Source organism: Ranitomeya variabilis, chromosome 1, assembly GCF_051348905.1.
Source record: "Ranitomeya variabilis isolate aRanVar5 chromosome 1, aRanVar5.hap1, whole genome shotgun sequence".
NCBI classification, from domain to species: domain Eukaryota; kingdom Metazoa; phylum Chordata; class Amphibia; order Anura; family Dendrobatidae; genus Ranitomeya; species Ranitomeya variabilis.
Genome location: NC_135232.1, coordinates 583,112,796 through 583,130,247, shown reverse-complemented (window position 1 = coordinate 583,130,247; position 17,452 = coordinate 583,112,796). Strand labels below are relative to the sequence as shown.

The 17,452-nt window shown below is 45.4% G+C and overlaps 1 protein-coding gene across 1 annotated transcript in view; it reads right to left on the bottom strand.

Annotated features, from left to right (window-relative positions):
- ENSA (endosulfine alpha) overlaps window positions 1–3,996 on the bottom strand; it is a 31,618-nt gene extending 27,622 nt beyond the window's left edge. The window contains exon 1 of the mRNA XM_077257746.1: window positions 3,776–3,996. Coding sequence (XP_077113861.1) covers window positions 3,776–3,832 — 57 coding nt within the window. The 5' untranslated portion in view covers window positions 3,833–3,996. The remainder of the gene's footprint in view (window positions 1–3,775) is intronic.
- Between the last annotated feature and the right edge of the window lie 13,456 nt (window positions 3,997–17,452).

The window sequence follows — 17,452 nt, the reverse complement described above, 5'->3', positions numbered from 1 at the left end:
TAGGCGCGGGCAGAATCGCGATCTGCCTGCGCCTATTAACTAGTTAAATGCCGCTGTCAAATGCAGACAGCGGCATTTAACTACCGCTTCCGGCCGGGCGGAAATGATCGCATCGCCGACCCCCATCACATGATCGGAGGTCGGCGATGCTTCAGAATGGTTACCATAGAGGTCCTTGAGACCTCTATGGTTACTGATCCCCGGCAGCCGTGAGCGCCACCCTGTGGTCGGCGCTCACAGCACACCGGTAATTCTGCTACATAACAGCGAACATCAGATCCTATGGAGGCTATAGAAGCATGGCAAAAGTAAAAAAAAAAAAATTAAAAAAAAAATATATATATATATATAAAAGTTTAAATCACCCCCCTTTCGCCCCAATCAAAATAAATCAATAAAAAAAAAATAAAAATCAAATCTACACATTTGTTATCGCCGCGTTCAGAATCGCCCGATCTATCAAAAAAAAAAAGCATTAACCTGATCGCTAAACGGGGTAGCGAGAAAAAGATTCGAAACGCCAGAATTACGTTTTTTTGGTCGCTGCAACATTGCATTAAAATGCAATAACGGGCGATCAAAAGAACATCTGCACCAAAATGCTATCATTAAAAACGCCAGCTTGGCATGCAAAAAATAAGCCCTCAACCGACCCCAGATCATGAAAAATGGTGACGATACGAGTATCGGAAAATGGCGCAATTTTTTTTTTTTTTATTTAGCAAAGTTTGGAATTTTTTTTCACCACTTAGATAAAAAATAACCTAGACATGTTAGGTGTCTATGAACTCGTAGTGACCTGGAGAATCATAATGGCAGGTCAGTTTTAGCATTTAGTGAACCTAGCAAAAAAGCCAAACAAAAAACAAGTGTGGGATTGCACTTTTTTTTTACAATTTCACCGCACTTGGAATTTTTTTTCCCGTTTTCTAGTACACGACATAGTAAAACCAATGATGTCGTTCAAAAGTACAACTCGTCCCGCAAAAAATAAGCCCTCACATGGCCAAATTGACGGAAAAATAAAAAAGTTATGGCTCTGGGAAGGAGGGGAGCGAAAAACGAACACGGAAAAATGGAAAATCCCAAGGTCATGAAGGGGTTAAAGGACTTTATTCTGGGTGTATGTATTTTTATACAATGTGACTATGGGGTTAATAATGGGGGTGTCTTATAGATGCCTCTCTATTACTATCCTGTGGGCTTGATGTCACCTGACAATACAAAGGTGACATCAGCCCCCCCTTCCCCCCATCACCCCACTTGCCACCGCCACACGGCAGTGGGAAGAGCGAGGCTAAGTGCAAGAATTGGCTGATCTATAAAGCCTCTTTCACACTTCCATCTTTATTTTTCCGTCACAATGCGTCGTTTTGTGAAAAAAACGGATCCAGCAAATATTTCTGCTGGATCTGTTTTTTCCCATAGATTTGTATTAGCGACGGATGGCCATCTGTTTCATCCGTCGTGCACTGGATCCATCATAAAATTGCTGTCCGTCGGGTGGAGACAACGCACAGAGGAATGTTTTTTGTGTACATCGGAAAATCGCCCAGCGACGGATCCTGCGCTGTCCGTCATTGGCTATAATGGAAGCCCATGGACGCAGAATCCGTCACTGACTGTCAAAAGAAGGAATCCAGCGACAGGTTCCTGCTTTGAAACGGAGCATGCGCGGAAGAATTTCCCGTCAGGGAAACTCTCTCTCTTTACTATTGATGCTGCCTATGCAGCATCAATAGTAAAAAGATATAATGTTAAAAATAATTAAAAAAAGATTAAAAATCGTGATATTCTTACCTTCCGGCGTCCCCCGTAGCCTTCCCGATGCTCGCGATGATGCCGGCAGCTCCCGTTCCCAGTAATGCCTTACAAGACAATGATCTGTGATGACGTAGCGGTCTCACGAGACCGCTACGTCATCGGGTTATTGTCGCAAGGCATTACTGGGAATGGGAGCATCGGGAAGGCTGCGGGGGATGGAAGAAGGTGAGAATATCACAATTTTTTTTTTATTATTATTTTTAACCTGGGTTGTGCTGTGTATGCGTTTTCGCAGCGGGAAAATGCGGCGAAGACGCATACACAACGTGTGCACATAGCCTTGACGGGTCCGTCAAAAAAACTGACCCAGTGCAACCGGTTTTTACAATCTGCACAGGATCCGTCTTTTCAACATTTTGACGGATTGTGACTGATTGTAAAAAATGGAAATGTGAAAGACGCCTAAGATGCACCTTTTCTGGGGCAGCTGTCTGCCTAGTCCTTGCTGGTTACTAATCATAGGGGGACCCTTAAGTCATTTTTGGGGGTCCCCCATTTTATTAACCAGCAAAGGCTAAGTATACAGCTGTAAGCTGATAATAGTCTGGGAAGCTCCATGGGTGTTAACCCCCTTCCCAGGTGTCAGCTTTCCCTCTGCTGGCTAAATAAATTACACGGGATCCCATGCCTTTTTTTTTTTAATAATCTTTTAATAATTAAATACATGTCCAGTAAGCTGCACACTGTAATAACTGTCTAAGTCACTTGACATCTTTATATCTAGCTACTCTGTGTGTATATATCTATTCTAACCTGTCCGTGGGATTTTACTGTACGCAGCCGTTGAATTGCAGACTTTTCAAAGGACACCGGTGCGTACAAATCAGGCAGCACTCGTATGGTCGGAGTGCTGTGCGATTTTTCTCTTGCACCCATTGACTTCTATTGCCGAATGCGATCCAATTTCCGACAGTCGCAGCCTACTGCGATTATTTCCAGTCCGATCGTGACCTGTAGGTAAGGTTTTACAGGGGTACTAAACTTTATTAGCGTGTACAGAGACACAAGTTAGCCCAAAAACTGCATGAAAAAAACGCACCAACACATGCATTTTTGCGCAGCTTCTTTCCTGCCAACAAATCAGGTGTTGCTGTAGAAAATAAACACAGCTAAAAGGCCTTAGGGTAGATACGTCCGACAGATGGCAATTTTTGTTTTGTCTGCTCTGATTGGCTGCAGTGGTCAGATGATACAACAATGCCTACTAGGAACAGCAGTGCAGATATTGCAGGAGCGGAGCGGCTGCAGGGGGCGAGTATAGAAGGTTTGGAATTAAGAAGTTACATGCTGCTATCAATCTCATTTAAAAGTCGCAGACCCGAAGCCTGAGGCCGCACCACTGAGAGAATCTGGGAACAACACGCCCTCTCATCCAGTCAGCTGGGATCTCACCTGGGAACGTACATTCTGTTGTATTCTGCAGTCTCCATGGCAAGGTAGGGCCAGGCAGGAGCCGCAGTCTCAGTGGTGCAGCCCCAGGATTCCCACCGTGAACCACCACCCCCTCGCCCCACACCGTGCACCGCCAGGCCCCACACCGTGCACCGCCAGAGCCCCCTCGCTCCACACCGTGCACCGCCAGGCCCCCCCTCGCTCCACACCGTGCACCGCCAGGCCCCCCCTCGCTCCCCACACCGCCAGGCCCCCCCCCTCCCCACACCGCCAGGCCCCCTCCCTCCCCACACCGCCAGGCCCCCTCCCTCCCCACACCGCCAGGCCCCCTTGCCCCACACCGTGCACCGCCAGGCCCCCCCACTCGCCCCACACCGTGCACCGCCAAGCTCCCCAATCGCCCCCCACCGTGCACCATCAGGCCCCCAGTTTCCCCTCACCGTGCACCGACGCCCCCTCCTTGCACCACACCGTTTCTGCCCCTTGTCCCCTTCCAGGCTCTCTAGAAGGCCTCCTGACACCCCACCGTTACTCATGTACAGAGGAGCAGCGCCATTACCTGCTTCTCCTCTCCGGTCTCCTCGAATTGCACGTCCCCTTCGTACTTTTCCGACATGATGGTAGCTCGAGAAGAGGTGAAGAGAAACAGCTGTGAATGACACCGGCGACTTTCCACAGCGCGCCCCAATCTTTCTACCCCGACTTCTCCGTTCCAAAATGGCGACTACCGCGCCTGACGTCACGGCTCTGGGACCCCAGTTTTTTTTTTTTTGCTATCCCAGGAGAAAGAAGCAGGATCCAATCATATGTCGCGCTGACGTCATAGCTGGCCAATAGCGAAATAGGACGGAAGAGATTTTACGCAATGAGAAGGCTGGACAGGATGTGGAGGCGGGACCAGGAGTGCGGGCAGCCAATCAGAAATAGGTCGTGACTGGATTCTGTTGCCATGGGAGAGATGCATCAGTGACAGTGTGCGGACAGAGAGCGTTGTCTGCGCTGTCAGCAGCGCGCGCGCGCGCGTATATGTGTGTGTGTGTATACGTGTGTATGTGTGTGTATGTGTGTGTATATGTATGTGTGTGCGTGTATATGTGTGTATATGTGAATGTATGTGTGTATGTGAATGTGTGTGTATATGTATGTGTGTGTGTATATGTGTATAATACACCACATTACCACACATAATCCCGCCCCCCCACCACCACACATAATCCCGACCCCCCCACCACACATAATCCCGACCCCCCACCACATTACCACAGATAATCCCGCCCCCTGCACAGTAGCTCCGCCCCCACCCCATCATCACATATAATCCCACCCCCCACCACATTACCACACATAATCCCGCCCCCTGCACAGTAGCTCCACCCCCACCCCATCACCACACATAATCCTGCCCCCCACCCCATTACCACACATAATCCCGCCCCCCACCCCATTACCACACATAATCCCGCCCCCCACCACATTACCACCCATAATCCCGCCCCCTGCACAGTAGCTCCACCCCCACCCCATCACCACACATAATCCCGCCCCCCACCCCATTACCACACATAATCCCGACCCCCCACCACATTACCACAGATAATCCCGCCCCCTGCACAGTAGCTCCGCCCCCACCCCATTACCACATATAATCCCACCCCCACCCCATTACCACACATAATCCCGCCCCCTGCACAGTAGCTCCACCCCCACCCCATCACCACACATAATCCCGCCCCCCACCCCATTACCACACATAATCCCTCCCCCCACCACATTACCACATAGTCCCACCCCCCACCACATTACCACACATAATCCCGCCCCCAACCACATTACCACACATGATTCCACCCCCCACCACATTACCACACATAATCCCGCCCCCCACCACGTTACCACACAAAATCCCCCCCACCACATTACCACACATAATCCCGCCCCCCACTACATTACCACACATAATTCCACCCCTCCCACATTACCACACATAATCCCGCCTTGTCACCACATTACCACACATTATCCCGTCCCCACCACATTACCACACACAATCCTGCCCCCCACCACATTACCACACACAATCCCGCCCCTCCACCACATCACCGCACACAATCCCCCGCACATCACCACACATAATCCCACCCCCCACCAAATTACCACACATAATCCCACCCCCACCAAATTACCACATATAATCCCGCCCCCCACCACATTACCACACATAATCCCGCCCCATCACATTACCACACATAATCCCGCCCCTCACCACATTACCACACAAAATCTCGCCCCCCACCACATTACCACACATAATCCGGCCCCCCACCAAATTACCACACATAATCCGGCCCCCCACCAAATTACCACACATAATCCCGCCCCCCACCACATTACCACACATAATCCCGCCCCATCACATTACCACACATAATCCCGCCCCTCACCACATTACCACACATAATCCCGCCCCCCACCACATCACCACACATAATCCCGCCCCCACATTACCACACATAATCCCACCCCCCACCACATTACACACATAATCCCGCCCCCACCACATTACCACACTTAATCCCGCCCCCACCACATTACCACACACAATCCCGCCCCCCACCACATTACCACACATAATCCCGCCCCCCACATTACCACACGAGGCTCCGTCCCCCCACATTACCACACGAGGCTCTGTCCCCACACATTACCATACGAGGCTCCATCCTCACACATTACCTCATGAGGCTGCGTCCCCACACATTACCACACGAGGCTCTGTCCCCACACATTACCATACGAGGCTCCATCCCTCCACATTACCACACGAGGCTTCGTCCCCACACATTACCATACGAGGTTCCGTCCTCACACATTACCACATGAGGCTGCATCCCCACACATTACCATACGAGGCTCCATCCCCACACATTACCACATGAGGCTCCATCCCCACACATTACCACACGAGGCTCTGTCCCCACACATTACCATACGAGGCTCCATCCTCACACATTACCACACGAGGCTCCGTCCCCACACATTACCACACAAGGCTCCGTCCCCACACATTACCATACGAGGCTCCATCCCCACACATTACCACACGAGGCTCCGTCCCCACACATTACCACCCGAGGCTCCGTCCCCACACATTACCATACGAGGCTCCATCCTCACACATTACCTCATGAGGCTCCGTCCCCCCACATTACCACCCGAGGCTCCGTCCCCACACATTACCATACGAGGCTCCATCCTCACACATTACCTCATGAGGCTGCGTCCCCACACATTACCACACGAGGCTCTGTCCCCACACATTACCATACGAGGCTCCATCCTCACACATTACCTCATGAGGCTGCGTCCCCACACATTACCACACGAGGCTGCATCCCCACACATTACCACACGAGGCTCCATCCTCACACATTACCACACGAGGCTCTGTCCCCACACATTACCACATGAGGCTCCGTCCGCCCACGTTACCTCAGGAGGCTCCTTCCCCACACATTACCACACAAGGCTCTGTCCCCACACATTACCATACGAGGCTCCATCCTCACACATTACCTCATGAGGCTGCGTCCCCACACATTACCACACGAGGCTCTGTCCCCACACATTACCATACGAGGCTCCATCCTCACACATTACCTCATGAGGCTCCGTCCCCACACATTACCACACGAGGCTGCATCCCCACACATTACCATACGAGGCTCCGTCCCTCCACATTACCACATGAGGCTCCGTCCCCACACATTACCACACGAGGCTCCATCCTCACACATTACCTCAGGAGGCTCCTTCCCCACACATTACCACACAAGGCTCTGTCCCCACACATTACCACACAAATCTAGTTTGCTTTTGATTTTACACTGTGAATAAAATGTATTAGTATTATTCTGATTTTTAATTATTATTATTGTTATTAACTTCATTTTAAGTTAATTTACCACCTGTGTAAGCGCTATTGAATGTTGTCATTATTTACTTTAGTTTAATCACTAGCAGCATTAATTATATAGCAATGAGCATGCCGAGCGTTAGCTGGCTGGAAACAGCTAGTTAATAAATATTGTAGGACCTTGTAAGGCTACGAGGCTCATATGAACAGGAGTGCAATGTACGTTTAATGGAAGTGTGCAGAGAGAGATGTAGATACTGGGGTATATCAGGTCAATGAAGGAGCACATACCTAGATATATAGCTGGTGATGTAAACCATATAGTGGGCCCCAGTAAAGTTAGCTTGCATCTAAAGAGGAAGCAGGGAGTGATGCAATAAATTATGTGAACGATACACAATGAGTTAAGAGGGCCAGATCTTGTACATACCAACTGGAGAGTGTTGAGGAGAACACTTAACCCCTTCCTGACATCCGACGTACTATCCCGTCGAGGTGGGGTGGGCCCCCATGACCGCCGACGGGATAGTACGTCATACGCGATCAGCGGCGCTCACGGGGGGAGCGCCGCCGATCGCGGCCGGGTGTCAGCTGATTATCACAGCTGACATCCGGCACTATGTGCCAGGAGCGGTCACGGACCGCCCCCGGCACATTAACCCCCGGCACACCGCGATCAAACATGATCGCGATGTGCCGGCGGTGCAGGGAAGCATCGCGCAGGGAGGGGGCTCCCTGCGGGCTTCCCTGAGACCCCCGCAGCAACGCGATGTGATCGCGTTGCTGCGAGGGTCTTACCTCCCTCCCTGCAGCTCCCAGACCCGGATCCAAGATGGCCGCGGATCCGGGTCCTGCAGGGAGGGAGGTGGCTTCACAGAAGCCTGCTCAGAGCAGGCACTGTGAAGCAGCCTGCACTTTCCTCAGATCGGTGATCTGTCAGAGTGCTATGCAAACTGACAGATCACCGATCTGTATTGTCCCCCCCTGGGGCAAAGTAAAAAAGTTAAAAAAAAATTTTTCCAAATGTGTAAAAAAAAAAAAAAAAAATATTCCAAAATAATGAAAAAAAAAATAAAATATTATTCCCATAAATACATTTCTTTATCTAAATAAAATAAAAAAAACAATAAAAGTACACATATTTAGTATCGCCGCGTCCGTAACGACCCAACCTATAAAACTGCCACACTAGTTAACCCCTTCAGTAAACACCGTAAGAAAAAAAAAAAAAAAACGAGGCAAAAAACAACGCTTTATTACCATACCGCCGAACAAAAAGTGGAATAACACGCGATCAAAAAGACGGATATAAATAACCATGGTACCGCTGAAAACGTCATCTTGTCCCGCAAAAAACGAGCCGCCATACAGCATCATCAGCAAAAAAATAAAAAAGTTATAGTCCTGAGAATAAAGCGATACCAAAATAATTATTTTTTCTATAAAATAGTTTTTATCGTATAAAAGCGCCAAAACATAAAAAAATTATATAAATGAGATATCGCTGTAATCGTACTGACCCGACGAATAAAACTGCTTTATCAATTTTACCAAACGCGGAACGGTATAAACGCCTCTCCCAAAAGAAATTCATGAATAGCTGGTTTTTGGTCATTCTGCCTCACAAAAATCGGAATAAAAAGTGATCAAAAATGGTCACGTGTCCGAAAATGTTACCAATAAAAACGTCAACTCGTCCCACAAAAAACAAGACCTCACATGACTCTGTGGACCAAAATGTGGAAAAATTATAGGTCTCAAAATGTGGAGACGCAAAAACTTTTTTGCTATAAAAAGCGTCTTTTAGGCTGGTTTCACACTTGCGTTTTTATCTGCATGCGTTTTTTTAAAAAACGCATGTGTGAAAAAACGCATGTAAACGTGGTAAAACGCATGCGTTTTTAGACGCATGCGTTTTTATAGAAAAACACAAGAAAACAAACAAACAAAAAAAACCCTACCCCTAACCCTACCCCTAACCTGAAATACGTGGCACTAAAATATACGTTTATATACGTATATAAGTGCCACGATATTTCAGTGGCCACGTATATAAGTGCCACGTATATAAGTGCCACGTATATAAGTGCCACGTATATAAGTGCCACGTATATAAGTGCCACGTACTTAAGTGCCACGTACTTAAGTGCCACGTACTTAAGTGCCACGTACTTAAGTGCCACGTATTTACGTGCCACGTATTTACGTGCCACGTATTTACGTGCCACGTATTTACGTGCCACGTATTTAAGTGCCACGTACTTAAGTGCCACGTATTTACGTGCCACGATATTTCAGTGCCACGTATAACCACATAGTTATAGTATTTATAGTACGTGGCACTGAAATACGTGGCACTGAAATATCGTGGCACTGAAACACGTGGCACTGAAACACGTGGCACTGAAACACGTGGCACTTAAATACGTGGCACTTAAATATGTGGCACTTAAATACGTGGCACTTATGACTGTCAGAAAATGTTCATTAAACGGTTAGAGGTGAGGTTAGGGGTAGGGTTAGGGTTACCGTTGGGATTAGGGTTAGGGGTGTGTTTGGGTTAGGGTTTCAGGTAGAATTGGGGAGTTTCCACTGTTCAGGCACATCAGGGGCTCTCCAAACGCGACATGGCGTCCGATCTCAATTCCAGCCAATTCTGCGTTGAAAAAGTAAAACAGTGCTCCTTCCCTTCCGAGCTCTCCCGTGCGTCCAAAAAGGGGTTTACCCCAACATATGGGTTATCAGCGTACTCGGGACAAATTGAACAACAACTTCTGCGGTCCAAGTTCTCTTGTTATCCTTGGGAAAATAAAAATTTGGGGGGCTAAAAATCATTTTTGTGGGAAAAAAATATGTTTTATTTTCACGGCTCTGCGTTGTAAACTGTAGTGAAACACTTGGGGGTTCAAAGTTCTCACAACACATCTAGATAAGTTCCTTGGGAGGTCTAGTTTCCAATATGGGGTCACTTGTGGGGGGGTTGTACTGTTTGGGTACATCAGGGGCTCTGCAAATGCAACGTGACGCCTGCAGACCAATCCATTTAAGTCTGCATTCCAAATGGCGCTCCTTCCCTTCCGAGCTCTGTCATGTGCCCAAACAGTGGTTACCCCCCACATAGGGGGTATCAGCGTACTCAGGACAAATTGGACAACAACTTGTAGGGTCCAATTTATTCTGTTACCCTTGTAAAAATACAAAGCTGGGGGCTAAAAAATCATTTTTGTGAAAAAAAAAAAGAATTTTTATTTTCACGGCTTTGCGTTACAAACTGTAGTGAAACACTTGGGGGTTCAAAGTTCTCACAACACATCTAGATAAGTTCCTTGGGAGGTCTAGTTTCCAATATGGGGTCACTTGTGGGGGGGTTGTACTGTTTGGGTACATCAGGGGCTCTGCAAATGCAACGTGACGCCTGCAGACCAATCCATTTAAGTCTGCATTCCAAATGGCGCTCCTTCCCTTCCGAGCTCTGTCATGTGCCCAAACAGTGGTTACCCCCCACATAGGGGGTATCAGCGTACTCAGGACAAATTGGACAACAACTTGTAGGGTCCAATTTATTCTGTTACCCTTGTAAAAATACAAAGCTGGGGGCTAAAAAATCATTTTTGTGAAAAAAAAAAAGAATTTTTATTTTCACGGCTTTGCGTTACAAACTGTAGTGAAACACTTGGGGGTTCAAAGTTCTCACAACACATCTAGATAAGTTCCTTGGGAGGTCTAGTTTCCAATATGGGGTCACTTGTGGGGGGGTTGTACTGTTTGGGTACATCAGGGGCTCTGCAAATGCAACGTGACGCCTGCAGACCAATCCATTTAAGTCTGCATTCCAAATGGCGCTCCTTCCCTTCCGAGCTCTGTCATGTGCCCAAACAGTGGTTACCCCCCACATAGGGGGTATCAGCGTACTCAGGACAAATTGGACAACAACTTGTAGGGTCCAATTTATTCTGTTACTCTTGTAAAAATACAAAAGCTGGGGGCTAAAAAATCATTTTTGTGAAAAAAAAAAAGAATTTTTATTTTCACGGCTCTGCGTTATAATCTGTAGTGAAACACTTGGGGGTGCAAAGCTCTCAAAACACATCTAGATAAGTTCCTTAGGGGGTCTAATTTCCAAAATGGTGTCATTTGTGGGGGGTTTCAATGTTTAGGCACATCAGGGGCTCTCCAAACGCAACATGGCGTCCCATCTCAATTCCAGTCAATTTTGCATTGAAAAGTCAAATGGCGCTCCTTCCCTTCCAAGCTCTGCCATGCGCCCAAACAGTGGTTTACCCCAACATATGGGGTATCTGCGTACTCAGGACAAATTGCACAACATTTTTTGGGGACCAATTTCTTCTCTTACCCTTGGGAAAATAAAAAATTGGGGGCGAAAAGATCATTTTTGTGAAAAAATATGATTTTTTATTTTTACGGCTCTGCATTATAAACTTCTGTGAAGCACTTGGTGGGTCAAAGTGCTCACCACACATCTAGATAAGTTCCTTAGGGGGTCTACTTTCCAAAATGGTGTCACTTGTAGGGGGTTTCAATGTTTAGGCACATCAGGGGCTCTCCAAACGCAACATGGCGTCCCATCTCAATTCCAGTCAATTTTGCATTGAAAAGTCAAATGGCGCTCCTTCCCTTCCAAGCTCTGCCATGCGCCCAAACAGTGGTTTACCCCAACATATGGGGTATCTGCGTACTCAGGACAAATTGCACAACATTTTTTGGGGACCAATTTCTTCTCTTACCCTTGGGAAAATAAAAAATTGGGGGCGAAAAGATCATTTTTGTGAAAAAATATGATTTTTTATTTTTACGGCTCTGCATTATAAACTTCTGTGAAGCACTTGGTGGGTCAAAGTGCTCACCACACATCTAGATAAGTTCCTTAGGGGGTCTACTTTCCAAAATGGTGTCACTTGTAGGGGGTTTCAATGTTTAGGCACATCAGGGGCTCTCCAAACGCAACATGGCGTCCCATCTCAATTCCAGTCAATTTTGCATTGAAAAGTCAAATGGCGCTCCTTCCCTTCCAAGCTCTGCCATGCGCCCAAACAGTGGTTTACCCCAACATATGGGGTATCTGCGTACTCAGGACAAATTGCACAACATTTTTTGGGGACCAATTTCTTCTCTTACCCTTGGGAAAATAAAAAATTGGGGGCGAAAAGATCATTTTTGTGAAAAAATATGATTTTTTATTTTTACGGCTCTGCATTATAAACTTCTGTGAAGCACTTGGTGGGTCAAAGTGCTCACCACACATCTAGATAAGTTCCTTAGGGGGTCTACTTTCCAAAATGGTGTCACTTGTAGGGGGTTTCAATGTTTAGGCACATCAGGGGCTCTCCAAACGCAACATGGCGTCCCATCTCAATTCCAGTAAATTTTGCATTGAAAAGTCAAATGGCGCTCCTTCCCTTCCAAGCTCTGCCATGCGCCCAAACAATGGTTTACACCCACATATGGGGTATCAGCGTACTCAGGACAAATTGTACAACAACTTTTGCAGTCTATTTTCTCCTGTTACCCTTGGTAAAATAAAACAAATTGGAGCTGAAATAAATTTTGTGTGAAAAAAAATTAAATGTTCATTTTTATTTAAACATTCCAAAAATTCCTGTGAAACACCTGAAGGGTTAATAAACTTCTTGAGTGTGGTTTTGAGCACCTTGAGGGGTGCAGTTTTTAGAATGGTGTCACACTTGGGTATTTTCCATCATATGGACCCCTCAAAATGACTTCAAATGAGATGTGGTCCCTAAAAAAAAATGGTGTTGTAAAAATGAGAAATTTCTGGTCAACTTTTAACCCTTATAACTCCCTAACAAAAAAAAATTTTGGTTCCAAAATTGTGCTGATGTAAAGTAGACATGTGGGAAATGTTACTTATTAAGTATTTTGCGTGACATATGTCTGTGATTTAAGGGCATAAAAATTCAAAGTTGGAAAATTGCAAAATTTTCAAAATTTTCGCCAAATTTCCGTTTTTTTCACAAATAAACGCAAGTTATATCGAAGAAATTTTACCACTATCATGAAGTACAATATGTCACAAGAAAACAATGTCAGAATCGCCAAGATCCGTTGAAGCGTTCCAGAGTTATAACCTCCTAAAGGGACAGTGGTCAGAATTGTAAAAATTGGCCCGGTCATTAACGTGCAAACCACCCTTGGGGGTGAAGGGGTTAAACGATGTGGCAGCCTGTAAGGAGATACAGCGGCTCTAAGCAACGGTGCATGTATATATGAAGTGCCCTGTGTGAGAACTTACCCAGCCGTGGAAGGAATAGCGGGCAATGGACGTTGCCATTGTCGTAATGGATAAATTAGCATACAAAAGAGGATATTTATTAATCTCTATTTATCAAGCTCTATATGTTGCAGGTATTCTTGTACGATTGCTTTCAGTAATAGTTATGACCTTTTTTTGTCTTTGATGTATATAATTTTGGTTTCTATATTTTGTTCCTTATGTTTTGTTTCCTTTGGATTTATGTTTCTGCACACTGTATATTGATTTTGTCCCTGTAGCACACTGATGAAGGTCCACGCAGACCAAAACGTTTGTGACCACTATATGTACATTAAATATTCCCCCTTTGCATCACAATTCTGGAGTGTGCCAATTATAAATTATTTCACGTATTAAGGTTTGGGAACCTATACTTGTGCACCTCCCTAGCAGGTTGTGCTGAAACATTTTCTATACTATTACGAGTTCATAGACACCAAACATGGCTAGGTTCTCTTTTATCTAAGGGGTAAAAAAAAATTCCAAAATCTGCTAAAAAAAAAAATTGCACCATTTTCCGATAACGGTAGCGTCTCTAATTTTTGTGATCTGGGGTCGGGTGAGGGCTTATTTTTTGCGTGCCGAGCTGATGTTTTTAATGATACCATGTTGGTGCAGATACATTCTTTTGATCGCCCATTATTGCATTTTAATGCAATTTTGCGGCGACCAAAAAAACGTAATTGTGGCGTTTTGATTTTTTTCTTGCTACGCCATTTAGCGATCAGGTAAATCCTTTATTTTTATTGATAGATCGGGCGATTCTGAACGCGGCGATACCAAACATGTGTATGTTTGATTTTTTTTTTATTGTTTTATTTTGATTGGGGCGAAAGGGGGGTGATTTTAACTTTTATATATCTTTTATTTTTTTATATTTTTAAACACTTTTTTTTAAAACATTTTGGCATGCTTCAATAGTCTCCATAGGAGGCTAGAAGTATGCACAACTCGATCGCCTCTGCTACATAGAGGTGAAGCACAGATCACCTCTATGTAGCAGAAATGCAGGGCTGCTTTGAACGCCGACCACAGCTATATGCTATATGATTTTTTTTTTTGTTATGCACCAGTTCAGACTAGATGGCTGTTCAGTCAGTTTTTTCTATATTTGCTGACCACAGGGTGGCGCTCAAAGCAATCCGCCATCAACAACCATAGAGGTCTCTAAAAACAGGGTGGCATATGTTAAGGAGCTGAAACGCCTAAACCCTTCACCAATTTTAATGTGGATACCCTCAAATGAAAGCTGAAAGTCTGAACTTCAACTGCATCTGAATTGTTTGGTTTAAAATTCATTGTGGTAATGTCTATAACCAAAATTAGAAAAATGTTGTCTCTGTCCAAATATATATGGACCTAACTGTATACAAATCACATGCTTGTGCTGACATAACTGTCCACCGGCAAGGGAGAATCCTAAAAGTGTGCAGTGCATGAGTTGTGCGAATTCAGTAGCCTGCGATGTCAGGATTCAGCTCTGCAGGTTCCAGTAGTCATCACATGGACACGTCACTCATATGTGATTTTCATACTTGTGGTCCTGTGACAACGAGCTTCTCTTCTGCTTCTCTCTGTTTTTCACTGAACATTGAGAGCATTACACTATGTTCCAAATTATTATGCAAATGACATTTTTCTCGGATTTTCCTGAATGGTCGGTGCAAATGACAGTCAGTCTAATAAAATTCATCACCTGTTAGAGTATACATCGAATTTTATTGAAGAAACCCCCCAATGATAACAGTATAATCTCCAAAATGAATAAAAACTCAAAATGCACTGTTCCAAATTATTAGGCACAGTAGAATTTCTAAACATTTGATATGTTTTAAAGAACTGAAAATGCTCATTTGTGGAATTTGTGGAATTTGCAGCATTAAGAGGTCACATTCACTGAACAAAAAAGCTATTTAACTCCAAAACATCCTAACAGGCCAAGTTACATGTTAACATAGGAGCCCTTCATTGATATCACCTTCACAATTCTTGCATCCATTGAACTTGTGAGTTTTTGGAGAGTTTCTGCTTGTATTTCTTTGCATGAAGTCAGAATAGCCTCCCAGAGCTGCTATTTTGATGTGAAGTGCCTCCCACCCTCATAGATCTTTTGCTTGATGATAATCCAAAGGTTCTCTATAGGGTTGAGGTCAGGGGAAGATGGTGGCCACACCATGAGTTTATCTCCCTTTATGCCCATAGCAGCCAATGACTCAGATGTATTCTTTGCAGCATGACAGCATGAGAAGGCATGTTTATGCTTTTTATACCATGGAAGAAAGTTGTCAGTCAGAAACTCTATACACTTTGCAGAGGTCATTTTCATACCTTCAGGAACCTTAAAGGGCCCTACCAGCTGTTCTGGACCAAAACATGACTCCTCAACCTCCTTGCTGACGTCGCAGCCTTGTTGGGACATGGTGGCCATCCACCAACCATCCACTACTCCTTCCATCTGGACCATCCAGGGTTGCTCGACACTCATCAGTAAATAAGACTGCTTGAAAAATAGTCTCCATGTATATCTGGGCCCACTGCAACCATTTCTGCTTGTGATCACTGTTTAGGGGTGGCCGAATAGTAGGTTTATGCACCAAAGCAAGCCTTTGAAGGATCCTACACCTTGAGGTTTGAGGGACTCCAGAGGCACCAGCAACTTCAAATAACTTTTTGCTGCTTTGTAATAGTATTTTGGCAGCTGCTCTCTTAATTCAATGAATTTGTCTGGCAGAAACCTTCCTCAATATGCCTTTATCTGCATGAACTCTGTTTCAGTCATAAATCTCTTCATAGTATGATGATCACTCCTAAGTTTTCGTGAAATATCTAATGTTTTCATACCTTGTCAAAGGCATTGCACTATTTAACACTTTTCAGCAGCAGAGAGATCCTTTTTATTTCCCATATTGCTTGAAACCTGTGGCCTGCTTAATAATGTGGAACATCATTTTTAAGTAGTTTTCCTTTAATTAGAATCACCTGGAAAACTAATTATCACATGTATTTAAGATTGATTTCAGTGATCCATTGAGCCCTGAGACACAATACCATCCATGAGTTTATTTGAAAAACAAAACGATTAAATCTTTATGACACTTAAATCCAATTTGCATAATAATTTGGAACACAGTGTAGGGAGAACAGATCGTCGGTACATGACTAAAGGTACCTTCACACTAAACGATATCGCTAGCGATCTGTGACGTTGCAGCGCCCTGGCTAGCGATATCGTTGAGTTTGACACGCAGCAGCGATCAGGATCCTGCTGTGATATCGCTGGTCGTTGGTTAAAGTTCAGAACTTTATTTGGTCGTCAGATCGCCGTGTATCGTTGTGTTTGACAGCAAAAGCAACGATGCCAGCGATGTTTTACAATGGTAACCAGGGTAAATATTGGGTTACTAAGCGCAGGGCCGCGCTTAGTAACCCGATGTTTACCCTGGTTACCATCGTAAAAGTAAAAAAAACAAACAGTACATACTCACCTTCTGATGTCTGTCACACGTCCCTCGCCGTCCGCTTCCTGCACTGACTGAGCGCCGGCCGTAAAGTAAAAGTACAGCACAGCGGTGACGTCACCGCTCTGCTGTTAGGGCCGGCGCTCACACAGTGCAGGGAAGCGGATGCCGGGGGATGTGTTGTGAAATTGGATTCTGGGCTCCCCCGGTGGCCACTTGTGGAATTGAACTTGTGTGCATCATCCCCTCTGTTCACCTGCTCCTATCAGGATGTGGGAGTCGCTATATAACCTTGCTCCTCTGTCAGTTTCATGCCGGTCAACAATGTAATCAGAAGCCTTCTGTGCTTGTTCCTGCTACTAGACAACCCCCAGCTAAGTTGGACTTTTGTCCTTGTGTGTTTTTGCATTTTGTTCCTGTTCACAGCTGCTGTTTCGTTACTGTGTCTGGAAAGCTCTTGTGATCGGAAATTGCCACTCTGGTGTTATGAGTTAATGCTAGAGTCTTAAAGTAATTTCTGGATGGTGTTTTGATAGGGTTTTCTGCTGACCATGAAAGTGCCCTTTCTGTCTT